Source organism: Poecilia reticulata, chromosome 7, assembly GCF_904066995.2.
Source record: "Poecilia reticulata chromosome 7, P_reticulata-male-v2, whole genome shotgun sequence".
In the NCBI taxonomy this organism is placed as follows: Eukaryota; Metazoa; Chordata; class Actinopteri; order Cyprinodontiformes; family Poeciliidae; genus Poecilia; species Poecilia reticulata.
In genome coordinates, this window is record NC_088836.1 from 11,985,371 (window position 1) to 12,007,301 (window position 21,931).

Below are 21,931 nucleotides of genomic sequence, written 5' to 3' on the forward strand. Positions count from 1 at the left end.
TGCCAAGGAAGTAATTTTACCTTTCCACACTTAGTAAGACTTTTCTGTAAAACCTAATGAGTGGCATTCATGATGAGGCCAGACAGCGGTAAAAAAAATATAAATTAAAAAAAAAATTAAAAAAAAACAACAGTCACAAAGCAGGCTTAGATACAATCAGACACACATGAAGAAGACCTAGCTAATCTGTTTCTTTAAGATACCCACAGATCTCTTTCTGTAGCATATATTGCTTCGTGAGCACCTAAGAAACATCAGGCGAGTGAAACTAGTAAGGTAGTCAATGAGGAGCGCAAAACCTCAAGCCACTGTACGTTGACATGCCTCTATCAATAAACAAGTCAGGTCAATCTACCAGCCTGATAATAGCAGCAGTCACTCTTGCACTTAGATCCCTTTGCTGTACTCTCTGTGGGTCGTGCCTCTCTCGGCTTGCTAAGACCTTCCTATCCACAGGGGTAACCAGCCCTGCACACACAGCTAGAAAAAGACAGAGAGACACAAATGAACACACACTGAAGACTGGGGGCCTGACGTTCTATCATGTTGTGCTAAGGGGGGGGCATAATGGTTTTTAAATGGATGACTCAGTGCAGGCCCAGAGAGGGCGTCTGAGACAGAAGAGAATGGCCATGGCCTGCAGCAAAGCAGCTCGCAGATTGAGCTGTCCGTCTTGCTAAAATGAGCCAGAGTTAACACCTTAGCCAGTTCCCTAAGCCGCGGGACAGACAATAGTCGACTTCCTCTCTGCCTCTTTCCTTTTTTCCCTGTCAGTTCTACTCTTTCACTCTCACTTTGTATTATTCCATTTTTCTTTTCATCGGTCTGCACTTCCACTCTGGCTTCCAGAAAGCCTCAAAGCACCCAACATATTGTTGAGCTTCTTTGATTCATCTAAAGGCTAGAGTGCTTGAAAAAGCAATATGGTTTACTGCAAACGTGGATTGTAAGTGGCTTGTATAAACTATAGCCTGTCTAGTACATATAGTACATACACTCCCACGCTAGTTCTGTGTTGGACTCAATTTTGTCTTTAGAAAGGTCTTAATTCTCTGTGGCACAGATCTTACAACAATGGCTTCCATGATACAAATCTCCCTTTCCCTATACTAGAATAAAATCTGGTGGATGTCCATTTCACTGGACAACAGTGTTTTTACTGTCATGTTTCAAAAACAGTTTGAGAAGTTACAGTTACCTCACCACCTTACCACTACACCACCACAACCAGCCTGAACTGTAGATATGGGGCAGGTTGGGTCTTTGCCTTCATGTGGTTTATCCCAAATTTTGAACTTTACACGTGAACGTGACCATATAAATGAGGCCTTTTTCTTATATGACATTGTCCAATTTTAGCCAATTTGTATAAACCATACAGCCTCAGTTTCCTGAGGCTTTCCTGGATGACAGGAATGGTAGTGTATGTTGTCTTCTGTTGGTGCAGACCTTCTGTTTCTAGATGATGATGATCTTTCATCTGCCACTCAATCGATGGTTTCTGTATTTCAGATCATCTCTAAACTCCAGAGATGGTCATGTGAAAAGCCCTACACATTTCTGATCTATTCCATGCCATGTTCAAAGTTCCCTTAGATTATCATTACTTTCTTTTCTCTTCTTTCTTTTTTTTAAAAACGATTTTTTACTCTTTCTAGTGACCTTTATTTGACAGTTGTCTGACAGGAAAGCGGGTTATGAAAGAGGGTCACCGCTGCATCCTGCATTTATTACCATTGTTTGACCTGGCGCCATTGTTGACCATGTCTAGATACCTAAATGCATTGATTTGGCTAATTTGCTACCCCACTCAGCTCCACCAGATTAGCAGCAGCAGCACTAATTAGCCAATACATGTTGGAACTGCAACTCTGCTAAGATTATCATATGAACTACTTCTCAGAAACATTATTATGATGGCACACTGAAGAAGCACAGTTGGAAAGAGTAGCTTCTTAAAGAAGTATAAGTCCAATGAAATTGACATTTAAATTGAAATGTAGGAGGTCCTCCACTACCCAAACAACAAAAACTGAACTTGAATGCACAACCAATAAATAGAGGAGAGTGGAAGTGGTTGGTCGGACAGTATGTTGTAGAAAAATGCTTCCCGTTTACTCACCTTGGTAGTCATTTTTATTTTAACGCAGCTGTTGTTGGCAGCTGCTGATGGTAACTAGCAATATAGCTGGTAATCTAAATCTGTTACCTTTAATATTAAATATTCAGTTAAATAAGTTTTTTTTTTTTCAAGGAATAATCAGTAATTGAGTTAGTTTATTTTGTCAAAGGCTGAAAAAATAAAACATTTACACAAACATTACTCTCAAACGTTTAATGCTGCAACAGAACTATGCATTTTATATCATCAATCCACCTATTTTTCTCTCACCTTGCTCTTCATTCGTTATGAACCAGAATTCACAAGTCACTCTTTCGGTCTGTCTATTTATCTAAGACCAGAGGCAGTAGATGGGTAGAGGAGCTGATGGTGAAAGGGAAGAAATATGGGCTTTAAGGGACTCCTAAGGGAGTCTCTTGATGACTATCAACAGGCCCACTGTTATGACTGTCTGTGATAAGAGTCTGTGAGAGGAGAGCCTCTGAAGGTTTCCAGCCTCAGTCCAGACAGGACATTTTAAAAAACAGAACCTTAGCCAGAGTCAGTACTGCTATTATCATTTACAAAAGAAAACAGATCAGTTACTCTTTACTCAAAAGCTCGGAAGAAAAGACCAAATGCATAACACTGGAAGGAAATCAAACTTAAACAAAAATTGACCCAGAGTTTTAATTTTTATTTGAAAATAGTAAGTTCAAACTGCTATAAAATAACATTAAATGTGCAAACGTCATAGCAGAAATTGATTTCTAAGCATTCAAACGCATTTTTCTTACTAATTTAAGGAGCCAAACACATAGTCGCCTTTTAAAATTTAGATCTCCCAAGTTGATCCTTCCGATTATGTCTTCTTTAAGTGATCAACATCAACAATCCCAGAAAAAATCTGTTCAAGTTTATATGTGAATATGTTAGCCTCACTCCCTGTCATCACCCATTTCTACCTATTTCATTCTTTGCAGCGTGTAAAACTTTCCCATAGTTTGTACACATTGCATGCTACTCTCAGAATGTTGACATTTTTCATTATGATAGTTGTGCTTATAACAACTTGAACAATAGTCTTTCTCACAACTTTAAAGACAATCTGCAAACTTTATGAAAAAAGACATTGGGGCAGCTTCCTAAATCAGTTCAACCTGTGTTGGAACAGCTTATTGAGATGTCCTAGTCCAAACTCACGTTGGATCAAACGTGAGTTGAAACAGCACCCTGTCAAGAAACAGCACCCTGAGAGTCACTGGTGTGTGAGAATGTACTTGTGAAATGTTGTGGGTTATATTTCTGCCCGTTAAAGCTACTGCATTTTAAAGGATAAATATGAGATCCAATTTATTCATCTAAAAAGGTCTCAGATTGTGACGCAGTGTGAACTAATAGTCTTGAATTCTCAAAGAACTAGCCAAATTTGACTAAATATCTCCCTCTTCTGAAATATGTAAGTATTTATGCCCACATACTTGTTTGTTGAAACTCAAGGTGGCCTTTTCCTGCAACCCAAAGACTTATAGCATAACTGTTGTATATGCATTAGTCAGATGACTGGAGAAAGATGGAAAGGAGGAAGAAAACAGAGAAAACTCGAGAGCTACGGGAGGGTGTAGCTTTTGGAAGTAAGCCCTGCGCACCCCAAATGGCTAGCCATGATGTGAACTTTAAAAAGAAAAATGTTGCACCTGGCATGTTGCCACTTAGAGTGTGCCTGTGTACTTTAATAGCCTGCATACTGCTTAAACTGGTGGGAAGAAAAGAGTGTAAAAAGTGAGAAAAAAAAGTTACTGGAACTGAAACTATGAAAATCACCCTCTTTGGTTTTCTTTAACCCTGTCAGCTAGAGATTTGTGAAAATTGTTTAAAACTATAATACTATTTGAATCTGTAATGGGAAATAAATTCTAAATTCTCACGGCACATAATAGGGAGGTAAATATGGGTTCTTTCTAACAATTGTTTCTTTGAAATAACTACTTTCTTATAGCCATTCCAGACCTACGAAGAGCAACACACATTTTGAGAGTGAGGTAAGGCCTGCTGTAGTAAAAGAGGAATTTATTTTAAGGCATTTAAACATCTTCAGCAGGCATTCCAATAAATGTCAGTGACACTGATTGATTGTGCCTTATTTTTTAAGTTTTGAACGTCAATAGAATATTGGGAATACATTCAGGCAACAATATGTCCACAAAACAATCTAAAATAGGGGCGCCACATGGGTCCGTGGTAGATCGGGAGGCTATGTACTTATTGCAGTTGTCACCGGTTCGATTCCCATCCATTGATTGCATCTCCCTTCTCTCTCTTCTCTTCTTCCTGTCCATCTATTGTTTAATAAAAGCCTGTAGTCCCACAAAAACATTTAAGACAAAGCAAAATCTAAGAAAGCTGGTGTTGTTTAAAGCTCATGCAGCAACAGCTATCAAGAGCCAAGATTAGGACATCTATGTCTGGGTCCTTTGTCACTCACAACAGTAATCTGAGACTATGTGAGGCTATGGTCTCTAACAGTGAACAGTGATGGACTCAGTAAGAATGAGAAGCAGGCCAGTAGATTTCATCCCTGATTTGGCTCGTGAGAAAGAGAGACAGACACCAGGAGTTCCATCCTGCCCCCAATGAGCTCACTGAAGCAACTTCAATATCCTCTAATGTCATGTTGAAATGAAAATTAATAGTTCAATATGCCGCTGCCGCGCTGGACCACGCGTCTACCATTTCCATATCAGATGGCGTGACCAAATGAGTGTGCTTGCTTCAGACCGACGCCCATAAAAGCTGATACCTCCACTAATCAGACAGATTTTTCCATCTGACATTGCGGTGCGGCTGCAGATGAGCGTATTACGCATACGTAGATGTGTGGGAGTGTCTCACCGCACGGGTATCAAGGATGAGGTCAGATCATAAAGGGAATGCAAATTGAGTGATCATTGAGCTTCTACACTAATGACGAGATGTATGCTGCTGAGAATCAGCAGTGATAGGTGGAAATGTGAATAGAGAGCTGCTTATGTAGTCAACAAATATCCACAGTGTGGCTTCGTTTCTGTGTCTGTTCCACAGAATACATGTATGGCAAGAGCTATAACAGATGAAAATGATTCAAAAAGGCAATTAATATGGACTCCTTAGTGGCTCCTACCTCCCATCCAAAGGAGCTGTCTTTGCCCGTGGACCCATGATGCTTTGTGCTGTGCAGGCCAAACCTTTCACCGGCACAAATGCGAGCCTTGGCCCATATACCCAGGCCTGCGCCGGGCACAGAGGACTCCCGCAGCTCCAGCTCAGCGGGAATGGGAATGTCATCGGGAATGTAGACGGGCGCCTCGTAGGGCGAGCCCTCCTTAGGTGTGGTGAAGTCCTGGTCGTTGCTGCTGCTGTTGTTGTTGTGGAGATGGTGTGACGTGTAGATGTGGGGGTGCAGCAGGTGGTGGTGATGGTTGTTTTGATGCAAAGGAGTCGGGGAGGGCAGAGGTGACATGTTGATGATGCCGTCTTCTGCGTCTTCTTCTGGGCTATCGGCACTGCCAGCTGCTAAACCCGGGAGGTCGGCTTCTGCGTCGTACATGCTGTCAACTGGCTCACTGTCATCTAGGGGAAACGAGACAAACACAGGTCTGTCATTAACGTCTCGAGGGCAACCGTTGTTCAGCCACTTCTTGCTTCTGAAAACAGAAACTGAAACTCTTGGTCACAGTTCACTCCAAGTGGGGCTAAACTTATTAGAAAACAAAAAGATTTTGAATGTGTTTGGTCAAAAACTGCCAGTCGCGTAGAAGCCCTGTGCTTGCTATTGCTTCATGGAAACAATTTGATTTTATTATGGTCACTGTGTCCTGCCAGGACTCATCTTACACATACTGAATGAATCTATCACTGACTTGGTTGGTCTCTTCACCTACTATTATTGTCACAGCCAAGGACTGACAAAATGATTGTGCCTGAACCAAAGTGGAAATGATGATGAGTATTATGTAGGGATGGATGTACTTAACTTTTGGCTCCAAGTTCTAGCCCCGTTCACTCGGCTTGTTAAGGGTATTGGTGTAGACACTGAAAGTTTGCAACTGTGCTCAAGCGAATGCATGTAGGTGAGTGATAGAGTGATGTGTGACATTATCTATGACTGTGTTTTGTTTTGTTGTTAAACTATACCAACATATACCATTTTCTGGACAAATCAAACATGGCTGCCATACAAAGTCATTAACTGAACTGTTGCTACCATTAAATATTTGTGCTCTTTTTTTTTCTATCATGACTCAGTGCATCAAAGTGTTTATTTTCTGTGCTTTCTTTCTGTTCTCATCTTTTTGTCAGTTGCAGCTAAATGCTGCTTATGTCATGTCTAGTTCTGCTGGATGTTTCTCCTGTTGAAAGGGAGTGGTTCCTCTCCACTGTCCCCTTGACATACTTTTCCTCGACTGGCACTACATGATGAACTGAATGACATGATGAATTCAGTTGACTTTGGTACTTTGAGCTGACGTTCCTTGTAATTTGGTGCCATATCAACATATTAATGAAATATAGATTTTTAAAACAGCATAAAAATGCCAGATTACAAGTAAAGTCACCACCACAAACTTATAGAATTTCCATTGTCCCATCTAGACAAATTCTGGTATGTTTAATCAATCGACCACTATGCATTCTCTATCCCTACAAATCTGCAAGCAGGCTGGATTCATACTTACAGCAGAAATAGTTTAAACAATGCATGTCAATTGCAAACTGTGGTGCTGTTCAGATTTTAACTGTAGTTCTAAGATGACATCGTTACTATATTACACTATATTTTTACGCTATATTTTTATATTTTGGGTGGAGAAGCAAAAATACAGCATTTGAAAGAAAGTTGGGCAAGTAAAACTGATCACTCATCTAAGACAAAGGAGAGTCCGGTTTGTTCTTTGACACATATATGAGGTTTTTCTTCTTCATGTTAACGGTTAAAGTTGTAAACTGACATATTAGTTTCAAATGTGAAATGCTGAACCTTGGAAGCATGAGCTATGCTCTCTTTAGCACCTGGCAAACTAAGCTGCATGTCCACATAAAAACTGGGAAACTTATCATATAAGTCTGAGGCCGTAAAGCCAACCGTTTATGACTGATTTTGCGTCATTCAGCAATTTTTAATGGAAAAGAAACCCTTTTTTTTTGTTAATGATCACCACTTTGGAGGGGTTTAGAGGGGGCATGCAACTAAGCACTGGAACATGCAGGCCAGCAGTAGCTTCCACACTTTACGCAGATCAATTAAAGTTTTATAACTCGGCTCTATCTGCTGCTCTCCCTTTACACAATCAGAAGTGTTCTCAGGTTGTTAAACACTCTCTCTCACCTGCAAACCCTCCTCCCCAAAACTGTCACTGGCACTTGACCCATTGAGAGTCATTTTTGACAAGCAGAGAGAAAGACTTGGAAAAATCTATCAAACACCATTTGTGCACAGAAAATGTACAGAGGCATAACCTAAAACAAACGTTGCGTTGTTAAAGCGTTCAGGTGTAAATCTTTTATTTTCTGGTATAGAACCGCTTGTGTATACTTTTACGAAAAGAGACAAGTCAAGGGAATAAAAAAGTAAGTAGGGATATGATAATAGCATCCTGAAAGAAGATGGAGAGAAAAAGGTAAAGAATGTATTCAGTGATGACAGAATCGCTTTAAAAAAAAAAAAAGAAGCTGCATGTTAGTTCTGAGTCTCCAGAGACCCGGAGAGAGATGTTGAGTTCGCCTCCCTGTGGGTTTTCCAAAAAAAAAAAAGAGAGAAGGCCAGATAGTGCCTTCCTCTCCCTGGCTCCTCATGTTGTTCTTTCTCTTACCGTTCCTCTGGCCCATATCCTTCCTTTTTTTACGGGGAGCTATTTATCCTGATTACATCAGGGGTCAATCATTAATTCGCACCTTGGGGGTCCCCGCGCTGGCTGCGGCTACAATGGTCTGCTTGTTCGAGCGGCTGTTATTCCAGTGGAAAACTACTCTGCTCTGCCTGAGAGGCAGGCTCAGGCCACATGAAGGCATCCCATTTATTTGATAAATTGTAAATGCATGCTATAAGCGGCGCTCTTTGCTTTGTAGCATCGCTCGCAATAGACCGAGATCTTGGGGCAACTTACAAATGCAGACGCGGGCCGTTACACAAACACACATCTGTTTGCAACTGAAGGAGCTGTTACTGTACTCTAAACACATGTGCGCCCCATCAGATGGTGTTAATGGTAAAGATGATATCTTATAATTGCTGCATGTCTTCTGGAAATCGGGCAGGACGTAATGCGACGTTTAGAGCGAGCGAGGTAAAAATGTGTTCAGGAATATACAAACAGCTAATGAAATTCCTTCTTTCATCATTTTCTTTCAATAACCTGTATTTGGAAAAAAGAAAAAAAGAAAACAAAAATTGAGATGTAGATAGCAACGCAATCAGCGTTGCCATGGCAAAATAACTTGACACAGCACCGAAAATCAGAGGTTTAATCGAAAGCCTTACAACGGGTAAATTATTCTGTGGTTGTGTTTAATCAGAGTGTTCTAGACTTAAACGCTGAAAGATAAAATCTGGAGTCATTTTCTGCCGTCTGCCTGGACGCGCACAAACACATGTGCCTTGTGGCGCGCAGACTGAGCCGTATTGTTGCCGTCCTCCGTGCGTACAGGAACAACACAGACTGCATGCAAGAAATCTGAGGTGGAGATCTGTAAATCATTCATGAAATATGGACCAAGCTGAAGTCTTGCAAAGTAGGTATCAATGCGTGTTTTAAGGAAAATGACACAAAGAAGGATTCCTGTCAGGTTGTTCAGAAAGGGATCTATGATATTACTGGAGGACTTGTAAAAATCTACAGCCCTGGTGATAGAAATAGCTGACACGACAACTATTTACCGTTCACCTCGTAAATCGGGCCTTTGTGGGGAAGTGACTTTCATTTTAACAATGAAAATGTACATTTAAAACATGGAAAATTATGTGTGACGGAAAACTAACACTGCATGCAGCATCCGCAGTGAAGAACGGTGAAGGCAGCATCATGTTGTAGGGCTGATTTTCTCAGCGAGGAAGGGGAAGCTGGTTACAGAAAATGGGATGTTTATGAAAAATCAGCTTTTGTTCTGGAATAGAAGCTGCTGGAGGCAGTAAAAGACTTCAGACCTGAGCAGAGGTTCATCCTCCAGCAAGACAACAACTCTAACATACCTGGAGCTACAACAGAATGATTTAGATCAGATTATCCCAGTCCAATCCCAGAGGACCAATGTTCTGCTACTGTAAGAATTGCCGCATACGACATACTAGAATCAGATAGGTGAATTACCCCATTTAAAAACTGCAAAGTATCGGCTTTTTAAGGACTAAGGTGATAAATCACAGACTTAAAAACTGATGTTTTAGATATTAGTCTGACTAACTTTAAGAAATTTTTTGCTAAGAAAGAAAATAACTAGTGAAAGATGGTGAAGCGATTGAGTCTGCAGAGCAAACGATCACCGTTTTCTTTCCTCATCACAATTATGCTCAACTTTACAGTAGTTTATCACATAAAACTGCAATAAATCACAATTTAGTTTATGGCTGCAATGTAAAAAAAAAATTGAAAATAGCCGGTACTACCCCAGTATTTTTGCAAAGCACCATAATTAACAGAAAGAAGTACAAACGCAATGATGCATTATTAAATGATTTGTGATTCTGGTACCAGGTGCATCGAAGCAGGCATTTTGGAGTCACGGTCGTCACTGTAATAACTTTAAAAGGAGAACTGGAAATGGGACGTATGTGCCATTGATGGCTATCATAAAACGCACACAAACGCATGTCCTTTCCTTCTCTTCAACGCACACGTAGAGAGACTGTATCTTTGTCTGACCGTAAACTGATCTGGTTCAATTCAAAACGAAAGCCAGCCACTGATGAAAAGACAGTATCCAGGGAAAAAAGGCAAAACTATGCAAAATCCAGCACAGGCTCCAAATATGGGGAGGAAAAAAAAATCATCTGGTAAAAGAAAAAAAAAATGAGGCAGAAGGAGAGTGTGTGGATCATGACAGATATGAAAAATGGGTAGGTGGTTGAGCAATAAATGGCCAAACATTTTGATGTGGGAGCTCTGCGCGAGCATGTGTGCAAAGCCTGCGAAAGCCAACCCCAAATCTGCTGTTGGTGCCACTATATTTATCAATATGGTCCCACTTTTGCTGTTTTACGGGACCACTAGATACCTGCTCCCGCTCTAGCAAGCAGGCCTTTGATGATTCTCTCTACAACAACCCAAACACCCCCCATCAATCCCGCATGACATAAAACAGGAGGGATGCAGTTGTAAAAATCAAAATGAGGGCAACTCAAACATGCAGAACTGTACAATAGTTCTTTTCTACAGTGGCACTGGGGTACCATATAGCCAAAATGACGCACAGATTTAAGGATTGCGAAGGAGCTGCCAGGGTGGGGGAGGGCGTGGGGTTGGAAGCAGTGAGTGAGCAAGGCGAACACGGTCAGCTGCAATACCAGAAAGCCTCTCAGACTGAGAAACGCTGCGCCGCTTCTCCCAGCGAAGGCACCACAGAGGATTTCCAAGCAACACTTCAAACTGCGATACGACTTCGGCTCGGTGAGAAAAAAGACGGCGAGCGAGAAAGAATGCGAGACGGCGAGAGAGAAAGAAACCACAGTTGCATAAGCACAGCTGCTTTACATAATAATTCCACAATAGCCATGACATGCTCTAATTGTAGTCGTGCTTATGTTGTGTTACATGCTATCATGAGTCACGTTCCGCACTTCTTGTGAGTAGGAAAATGTGCAATGAAATCATGGCTTTTCATGATCTAATTTGACGCAGTGACTTAAAACGACAATAATTTAGCAGTTAAAATCCGAAGGCAGCACATCTCCACCCCCTATACTCCCACCCTCACACACACACACACACGTAGTATGTTTGGCTATCTTCACAAGGACTTTGCATTGACTTTCATTCGTTTTTCATTTATTTCTATAGCCTAACTCTGCCAGTTACTTTCGACCCAGCCTTTACAAGTGCATGCCTAACCCAAAAACAGAACGTTTTCCTTTAGGGCCCAGGCCCTGGGGCTCATAAGCAGCAGCGGGTTCTCACAAAGTAGAATTTGTTGGAAAAACAAGCTAATCAAGATGATGCTGCAACACATACACTTCCTGATAAATACACCATGCAGGGAATGGCTATTGAATCTATCCTTGAACATACTTGATTACGCTGATTAACATATACACCATTATCTGTTTGTCCATGCAAGATTCAATGTGACAAGGAAAACTAGCACTGAATGTTACTCTGAACTCACCAGTCCCAGAGGTTAAAAAAAAAGAACACACACTGCGCCAGAGGTTCATCTTCATCCACCAGTACAACCCTACACAGAGCTGCAATGACAGCTTAGCACAAAGCATAATCATCCTTGTTAAAATAGCCTTGTCAAAGACTCGTTTTAATTTGTTTCATCCCAACCGATTACACAATAAGAAAGAAAATGACAATAATTCAGCAACATCTTAGCGGTTTTTCAGATCCAAACACACAATCTTGGCCACTGTAAGCTAAGTGTAGAGTGCTTATGCAATTTTTGTTTGTGTTGGGTGTCAGTACATCACGGCCGATTTATTGACGTGTCATTTGGAGCAGCCTGGAGCCATTCCATCCTCCGATATAGTGCATGTGTCGCGTGCATGCTAAGTTCAACCCTCAAGGCAGGCAAGAGGACAGCAGGCAGCCTCTTGCAGCTGAGAGCAGGTGTGTGTGAGGGTGTGTGTGTGTGTGTTTGTTTCGTGGTGATATAGTCCCACAGGGATTCTGGCCCAGGGCTGCAGCAGACATTTATTAACAGGGCAGATTAATAGCACTGGAGGAAAACATGTTCACAAACATGATAAATATTAATAATAATCAATACTGAGTTACATTTGCCAAATTGAGTTGCAAACATCACCCATGGGGGAAGGCGGGGTAGGGAGGAGGAGGGTGTCAGGGTTGATAGGAGCTGATTAAAAATGGAAGAGTTTCAGGAGGAGAGAAGACAGAGAGAGAAAATGAGAAAAGAAAAACAATACAGGAGGAGAGGAAGGGAATGAGCGTAATGTCATTACATCATAACAGAGAGGAGAATCATCACGAGGGGGAGCTCGGATTTGTTTTTGTTTTATTTTATAAATTATCACATTTCATCTTTCCTTTTAAAGAGCTGCAATGGCTAGCAAAAATATTCATGTCCCTTTAACTTTCTTTTTCCTCTCAATTCAAAACTTCAATGGATTTTATTGGGATTTTATGTGATAAACTGAACATAACTTTCAAGCAGGGGGACTTATATTTGACTTCATCCCAAGTCTGAAAAGATAAGATATATCAGCTCTGATCAACTTATTTGTCTTTGCCTTTGCATAAGAAAAAAAAACATCCCCATTCTACCACATTTTCCTATTTTACAAATGAAATATAATTTTTTGCACTTCGCAATTGTTAAGTATTTTCTCTTCGCCTAGCAAGTAAAATCCCACTAAAAATATAATGGAGCTTGTGGTTTGAAAAGACAAAATGTGAAAAAGTTGTATACACACTTTGGCAAAGTAACTGTTAATAGGTATAGGACATGAAGGTTATTTTCTCATCTCAGTATTAAAACCTCAGTATGGCTCAAGTACAGTTTTATACATAGGAGTACGTTCAACAGATATCTCTAGCTGTCAAAACGACTTGATTTTGATCGATGATTGAAGGATTAATCAAAGCAATTTTTGAAACAAAATTATCTTGAAAAATTTCAGACTCTTAGCTTTGCTGTTTTCAGTCTGTACTGATGCTTATCCAAATAAGATAAAAACAACAGAAACTAATCCAACACCCCACATAGTAGTCATATCACTATTGCTGAATTGTGTGTGCATACATGCATCGGTGCATTTCTGTGAGAAAGTGTAACTTTAAGCAGCATTCACCACATCAGTCTTTTGCACTCCATGCCTCCTCTCCTCTCCTCTCCTCTCCTCTCCTCTCCTCTCCTCTCCTCTCCTCTCCTCTCCTCTCCTCTCCTCTCCTCTCCTCTCCTCTCCTCTCCTCTCCTCTCCTCTCCTCTCCTCTCCTCTCCTCTCCTCTCCTCTCACCTACTCCCTCTAGTCATTAGCCAGCAAATTAACGACAATCGGGCATGCTATTAATCACCCTGACAAAAGTGTTAGCTTTGCCTGGGTAGGCCAGCACGAGACTGAGGAATGAGGATGGCAGTGGGGGAGGAAAGAAAGAGAAAGAGTGAGTTGACTTGGTGGGTCACAGAGTATTGTGAATTTGTGGGTAAAGGAAAGAATTACACTAAATGAAAAGACAGTGAGTCAGGATGTTAAGGAAGTGAAGGAAATGTGAACAGAAGATGACAATAAGAGTATGGATGACAGAAAATATGATGAAAGAAGAAGAAATATAGAGAGTATGTTAATGTAACAGAAAGGAATGGATCCCACGTATACTTTCGCCTAAGTAAAACAACTTCTCTGACCACTAATTGTCTTGTAAGGGTAATCGCATAAAAGTGACGCAAAACTCTTCAACAGTAGAAATACAATCTGTCATTTAATTTTCACAAGTGATCTCTAAAATATACAACTGCACTATAACTTTGTTCGTTTCTATCAATCACTGCAAAGACTGTACAACTGTAATTTTAGGGGTGTAAAAATGTCTCCGGGTGATGTAGGGATTCGTTTTCGAGCAAAGGTTGTTCTAATGATATGTTTCAGTGAAACATGTCGTTTTTATGTGTTCGGGATGGATTTGCGCAAGACTGGCTGACTTACACCGTCTGGTTACGATGCGCGACGAGAGAACGGCTGCAGCACTGAGAGCAGAAGCTGTTCGACTTTACATTTTGTTTAATTCAGTCAATAAGAATCGAGGCAAGGCAAACGTTTGTGGTATAGAGTTTGTTATACTCTATAACAGCATACAGGATGGCAGAATCACCTCTAGAATCATTTAGCTCAATGTTTTGACAGAAATCCAGTCATAACAAACCAGTATAGATCATTTTACGCACCTTTGAGGTTTTGGTTATTTATTTAAACTTGACTTCCTTTCAGTCAAAAAGAAGTCATCTCCTGATCTGATTCTCATTTTCTTTAAGAAATATGTCACTCCAATAAATATCACCTATTAGCAAGAAGTAGCTCATAGTTATTTTGGGTTAATCAGGGGTCCTAATCTCTCTCATATTTCAAAAGCGTCAACTTGGACGTCAAAACCATCAGTAGAATCAGTAGAGTTGTAAATAACTCACAAATAAATAACAGGGGAGATTTAAGGGTTTTTGTGATATTTCGACTGCATTGTTGATCAAATGTAACTTGCTGGGGGAAAAAATCCTTCCCACACCGAGAGACTGCCAACATCACTAAGTTTTCTTTTTAGTCATTTTAACTTGTGTTGAGCACAAACATTGTAGAAAAAACGGATTAACAAACATAAAATACATCCTGGATAATAAATATGTCTATATAACTCTATTGATAGCAACTCCCAAGTCACGTATAGCAAACGCTACGAGACAAAGAAGTGATGAGATCTAGAGAGAAAATCCACCACATCTACTCTCACACACAAAAAAGAGGCTGAAAAAAAATGTGTGCTGCCCTTTAGCCTCAGCTCAAAATGAGAACTCCTTCATCTCTGCCCTTCCCCAGAGCAGAGACCACCTGCTAGGAGGCCTAAACTCGGGACGTCAGGTGGGTCGAGACCGTCACACAGTCCCATGTCATCAGGCTGTCACGGTGAAAGGAGCTGACATGGGAGATATGCTAATCCACTTAGCTTCAAACCCGGCCAGGAGGCCCGAACGCAGTGCCGTCTCAGTCCGCGACGAGCGGAACACACACAGACACACTAAGCCGTGTACCTCTGAACTCTGCAAAATATGTGTTGCAGGATTAGATCAGTTGAGGCTAAATTATCCCTGTGGGGATTTTAATCTGGCCCTAAAAGAAATACATTTTTTTTAAAAAAGTACAGGTATGAAAAAAACAAACAAAAAAAAACTAGGCTGAATTTGTTTTACAATAAAAATGTGTTTCAGTCATCTAAAAAAAGACAACTGTTTCTTAATCTGGATTAAGTGGACTTAATGATATTTGACATTTGGAAATAATAATGGTCATTGGTATCCCTAATAGGAATTTCAACACAGAATGGATGCAGAGAGATTTAGGCTTTTCATAAAATATATACATATACAATACATGTTTATTGATAGATCTCTATCAATAAACAAAATAACTTGCAGGCAAGCAAAAAGGGTTTTACTGCCGATAAAGAAATTAAAAAGCAGGTTGTTGCATTCAAAATGTAGGAGAATGTGCCTCGGGCTTTGAAGTATTGTAGCCTAAATTCTGTCAAGCAGCTAAATGTAAATATGCCACAATACATTAATAAAATGAAAACTGCAAGCAGTTCTTTTCACTTTAACTAAAACATGCATTGAGCAAACCGAACCCGAACAAACCTCGGCGCAACTTTCAACAACACAAATGTGTGAGGGAAACATATCTGATTCATGAATCACTAAGGACGTGATAAAAGTTAAATTAACCTTGTTGCACCCATGTTATCGCCAGCAGTCAACAGCAGGTGCTATGAATTTACTAGCAGCTGGTGGAGTTTATAACAAGCTACTAACAACAGATTTCTGTGTTTACAAGATGAGCGAAATGGCAGAAAACACACAATTACAACAATCCCCCGCTCGCTTTACAAGTTGCGCAGACGTCGAGACGCTCGTTCGCTCGGCAACCGAGTGATCAAAGTCGGCCTGCCAGCAGCGAGGTGTCAGAGTTCAAAACTATTGCCCCACTCGGACAGATGATATCTCAAACTGATTCGTTGTATTTTCCCGGCCATGACTTCCCCTATTAGGAGCTGCAGTGGAGCTCTTAGTAATCTGCTCATTATCCCACAGAAACAGGAAGGAAGAGAAGGAAACAGATGGGAAGGCAGGAGAATGGTAAGCGAGAGACACAATGCTCCCTTCCTCCTCTTCATCCTCTCTGCCTTGGTCTCCCTCCTCCGCGCTGCTTGCTCTCTGGTCGTCCTCGGGGCGAGGGAGCGCCGAGGCCCACAATCGCTCTGACAATACTGTATACAAGTGGTGGCGAACAATGAAGGCTGACCACAAAGAATTCTGGGAACAGGGGCACAGCCTTCTTCTCCGGCGGGTGGCTCCTGAATGCCGGACCCGTCGATACACATCGGAGGCCTGCTGAGACTCACCGGTGCCAAAGAGGCCGAGAGCCGGAGAGTGGGAGGATCAGACACAGAAGACGGTGACACAATGATATAAAGTTGCCCGCGCAGCAATCCTCTTGATGATTTACCACCTAGTGTGAACACCTAGAAGCAAGGATACAAAGGGAGAGCGAGGCAACAATAGGCTCTAACTGCTGAAATGAGAGAAAAGAAAGGTGGAAAAGAAAGGCAGGGCCGGGCAGAAATAAAGAGAAAGACAGAAAGAGACAGGCAATTTTCTTCCTCTTCTTTTTTAAGTGATTAGGGCGTGGGGTGAGCGTGGTCCATTTGGAAATAATTGGTGGGTAATTAGGTGGGGGTCGACAGGTCGATTTTGGAACAAATGGCAGTCTTTAGCTCAGGTGGCCCTCCACATGAGATAATGGGGGCTTTGCTTCCCCACCTCCACCCCGCCTCCTCCTCTCTCTCTCTATCTCCGCTACCTCTGGTACTGCTCGTGTATCCGCTACTTCTTATATGGGACATGTCCAAAGATGGTACGAACCGTTAGATACAAGAGCAATGAATGACGCACACACAACAAAAATCAAATCTTGCGCTGTACTTTCTTTGGTAGCGTGTGGCACTCAGTGCTGCTCAAACGTTTCACAGCACTTTTTGATATTTGGCTGAAATTACTCCTAGGAGAGTCTTAGGGTTTGCCTTCACCTACTTTGCACATCTAGAGACTTAAAATGTTGCTCATTTTTGTCTTTTTGCAGCTTAAGCTTTGTTAGTTTTCTATGCACAAAGTATTTTGCAGGTTGACCAAAAAGTTCAGTTTTGGTCTCATTTGACCAGAGCACCATCTTCCAGATGTTTGCTAGGTAATCTACATGGCTTGTGGTAACTCTAGAGGGGATTTCTATTTTTTATTTATTTTTTCCAACAATAACATTTTTCTTGCTACTCTCTCAAAAAGCCCATTTGTAGACTGCATATATAATAGTGGTCTTGTAAACAGATTGTTCCACATGAGTTGTTTGTCTCTGCAGCTCCTCTAGAGTTCTCATGGGCCTCTTGGCTATTCTTGAATTGATTTTCAGTTTAAGATGGAAAGCACATGTTATGAAGTTTGGAAATGTTTCAAGTTCTTTCCATTTTCACATCTCCTGCCCAGGAGATGTTCAAAGCTTCAGGTATTATTTTACAACACAATGTTGCTTTGTACTTCTCCATAACATCATACCTTATTTAAAAAAAATTTTTAAAACTATGAGAAGTTCACTTCCACCCCGAGTGTTGCTCAGTCTTTATTTAGAACATTGAGTACAGATCATGCTGAGGCAAATTCATTTATAATGCTGAAGGTATTAGCATAATAGGGAAAAAAGTGAACAAATAAATTATAATCAGGGGAAAATATTAATAATTCATATACAAATGTGAATACGTAACAGTATTTTTGTTTGTTTGTTTGTTTGTTTTGAAGACAGAAGCTCATTTAAACAAAATCCAGATCTACAACTTTTTTTTTTTCATATAACAAGAAGGCACAAACAAAACTTCTTCAGCACCACCACAGTGTGTATGGCTCCCCCCTTCACCCAGCCAACAACAATCTCTCACCCACTCTTTCAGGCCCTTTCTGTCTCTCGTTCCCTCTCCCCGTCCTCCCATTCAGCAGCACTGGGGTTCTTGTTTGGCTTCCTGCTGTTTGTGTCCAGACAAGGTCTAGTTTTGAATACTGATTCCCCATTGATAGGCCCGCACTTCCGATCTCATTAACTTGTTTTGTCTTTGGCTAAATGGAAACGTCCGAGGGAGGGTGAGAGAAGGAGAGAAAGAAAAAAAGGGGCGAGCCAACAGCAAACAATGTGACAGATCTTTTACAGGAGACACACCGTAAATAACAACAAGTAAATACAAACAGGATGGAGGATGAGGGAGGATTTCCAAAAGGGGAAAAAAAAGTCTGGACATCTAAAACGGTGCCTCTGAGGACGAGCTTTGATAATAAAAAAACACAAAAGGAAAAGGAAAGGAAATGATCTGCATTCACAGCAATGCTTCAACGTTGAAAAAGAAGCATAGCTGCTCATTGAGATGTGCAAGTTAACAAGTAGAGGTATTATTTGTTGTTAAGTCTTAATAATAATAATAATAAAAAAGTACATGTCACTTTGGTTAAATAATGTAAACCGTGTCTTGTGAAAGTGTCAGGATGCAGAGTGACAGACCAACACGGCACTATTTTTCTTTGGAAAACAGCCTTTGTTCAGTTAGATTGTATGGAGAATGTGAGCAACAATTTTCATGTTTTGCCACAGATTCTCAATTTAAGCTTCAGCTTTGACTAGGTCATTTGACCAACTATTACTGTCTAAACTATTCCACTACAGATCTTCATATGTTTCTGAAAGATAAACCCCCTCTCCAGTCTAAAGTCTTATATGTTCAAAAAACTTTTTGTTCCAGGAATACTCATTATTTAGTTCCATCCATTCTCCTGTGTGACCTGCTTGCCTCCCTGCGGTGAAGAAAACATTCCCACAACACTAAAACAAAGATGTATTTGCTGTTACTTTCTCTTTTATATAACCCAAAGAGTTAGATTTTGGTTTCACCTGACCGAAAGGCTTTCTTCTATGTTTGCTGCATTGGCTAGGAATACGCCAACTAAGCTGTACTTACATAGATATTAAATGACTACACTTAGGTGGTTACAAGAGATTTAATTTATGGGCATCAGAGTAGCAGGGGCTCAGTATTAATACATCACACAGCTTTACTTGTAGACATGTATAGTTTGACTTCTACCACACAATTATCCATCTGTTTTTGTTGGAGTGCAAAAGAAAATCTGTAAATAGGATTAAGTTTGTGCTTGTAATGTGTCAAAACATGGAAAGGTTAAAGTGATACAAATACTTTTGTGAAGCCCTGATTACAGTAGAAGAAACATGGCAATTTTATTTATTTATTTATTTCAAAATGCTGCATTATTTACATTTGTTTCTTTTGTTTTATAGTCTGTTTGTAAGACCATCGGTTAAATAGTTGGTTTACGTCACAAGCTGCAAAACCATCCTCCATGTGAGAGTGATTCCTTCTGTGAATTACTCTCCGGTCACCTATGTGCAGCCATGTATGCATGTATTTAGCTCTGGCAGCTAGTTGGTCTCAGCTACCTCAAAAAGAAAAGGAGGGCACCGGAAGAAAACCCCCACAACGCAAGAAGGAAGAGAATGGAGACAGACGGAGACATCAGAGCATACTGAGAGAAAGATAAGGAATCAGTCTACTGCGACAAGGAGAGACATGAAGTCAGAAAGGGACATTTGACCCAAAAATAAGCTACATAAACACAAGAAAGATTGGCTGAGATGGGAAAGAAGAAGCAGACTGAGGGAGGATCAAAGGGGATGTCCGCCGCTGATATGGCACCTCGGATAATGTGTGGTGCAATTAGTGCACAGTGACGATTTCCATTAGGGCTAATCAAATATTTATATTGCCTCCTGAGCATGTCACAATGCCGCCCCGGTCCCTCATATCAATATGACAAACGGCTAATGAGAGAGTGGGTGTGTAGGGGACGCAGACAGATAGGAAAGGAGAAAAAGAAAGACAGGATGTGTGGAAAAGGGCTACAAGTGGAGTTTGCTCTGTCTTCCTCTTCCACATTTGGCTTGCAAATGCATGGCTTCTGCCATCAATTACAGGACAGCAGTGGTGGAAACGAGTGGCTGTCTGTGTGGGTGCCTGCGTGTGTGTGTGTGAGCATCAGAGTTTGTCCATAAGTGTGTGAAGAACATGAGGACAAGGCATTGCTGATGCTTCCTCATAGAGTCATTAATCAAGCTGGGCTGGAATGGAACCAGTCCAAATTGGACTCATTGATCTAGATTTACAAAGGAAACAAGAATGGGATGAAAACCAAATAGAAAGAGAGAGAGAAAAAAAGAGCAGAGTAAAAAGCAAAATAAACTCAATGATAATAGTATATCAGATCATTTTAGTAACCTAATCCCAAAATGCAGACTAATATTGCAGATTAATTGTAATTTTAGTCATTCTTTTCTGTTAGAGGCGATTACATGAATTCAGAATAGAGACTAGAGGAGTAAGATGGTGGAATTTTTAATAATATAATTAACCTTACAAGCATTGCTCAGTTGTTAACTTATTGTAAAATATGCAATAAGCTCATATTAAAAATTCTGTGGACTGAAATACTCCTAAAACCAACTAAATCTCAATTATTTGTAACTAAGCACAATTTTGTTGTTGAAAAAACCTTTAAATGAAACCTTTATTATGCAAAGTACATTATGTCATCATATAACACTATTCATTTGTATAGGATGCAAAGACCTTTCCTGTAGTTTTACCTAAATTAAAGCATCTAAAAACAGAAAAAAGAAAACGTCCATGGCCACGGTTGGCAGAGACACAATCAACAGAAGGTTAGGGGTAACAAGATGGGCGGTCCTCCAAAGGTGAGAGGTCAAGTCGTGGTCTGACAGACGGATGGAGGAGAGTGGTCAGGGCTTGAAAGATGAGAAACGGATGAAAGATGGATCTGGTCGGGCGCTGTGACAGTCTGGGAAATGAATGACCCTCCGCAGCAGCATGACAGAGCAAAAGGCCCGTCAAAAGGGACTGTTAACTGCCCCGTGAGTGAAAAAGAGGAAGTAGAAGAGAATGACTATGAAGTACAAAACACATTGTAAATGCTCTATGTGGAAAGTGTTGATGGAAAATATCTATAATTTAACAAAGCAGCAACATGGGTAGCTTAAACCTATTAAAGGTACCCAATGTACTAAAACTAGGCTCAATGTCTCCAAAGGGAATAACTTCAGTAAGTAGAAAAATGTGTGGATAAGATGCTGTGGAGGGCTAATCTCTAGGACAAGTGATAACATTCAGTGGTTAAACCATGACAGATGAGTATTGATTTTCTCCCTGTTAGAGAAGAGGAAAATAGATAACTAGACTGTTTTATTGACATTGATTGAAGAGTCAAAAGACAAAAATAAATATGTCCCTGCAAAAGAAAAAAGCTACGAGCTGATTCTAATGCAACAAATTAGATTAGCATCAACAGGGTACGACAGGAGCAAAGTTTGCAAGCGACGGTTTTAAAACTTGACAAATTTGTTTTTGCTCGGCTGTTTCACGTGCCTATGCGCTCCATGACGAACTATCTCCTGGACAAACACCACGACAAGCAAATATTTAGAGTTCACCCATCTGGTCGGCATTTTAATGCAAGACAGCCATCCGTATCGGAAAACGTCGACAGTGACCGCAGACCAAGCTCACACTTAATCAAGCATGCCTTTAACCTCAATCATACACCACGCCGCAAACAAAATGCCGAACGCTCACACCGGGCAGTCACAACTCACCGAACGCCGACATGCTATCTCGTGTGTCTTCAAAGAGGACAGTCGAACTATGAGTTCCCCGCTACCCATAAAGTTTAGTTACCAATTAACAGTGTCTCTCTGCGTGCTGGAAAGATACTAGGAGAGTGCAGGGGGGCGTCTGG

The 21,931-nt window shown here is 40.8% G+C and overlaps 1 protein-coding gene across 8 annotated transcripts in view; it reads right to left on the bottom strand.

The window, feature by feature from the left end:
- prdm16 (PR domain containing 16) overlaps nt 1–21,931 on the bottom strand; it is a 201,713-nt gene that overhangs the window by 126,468 nt on the left and 53,314 nt on the right. For all 8 annotated transcript variants that reach the window (XM_008414753.3, XM_081608886.1, XM_008414761.3 and 5 more), the window contains exon 2: nt 5,262–5,710. In XM_008414753.3, the coding sequence (XP_008412975.1) occupies nt 5,262–5,710 (449 nt within the window). The remainder of the gene's footprint in view (nt 1–5,261; nt 5,711–21,931) is intronic.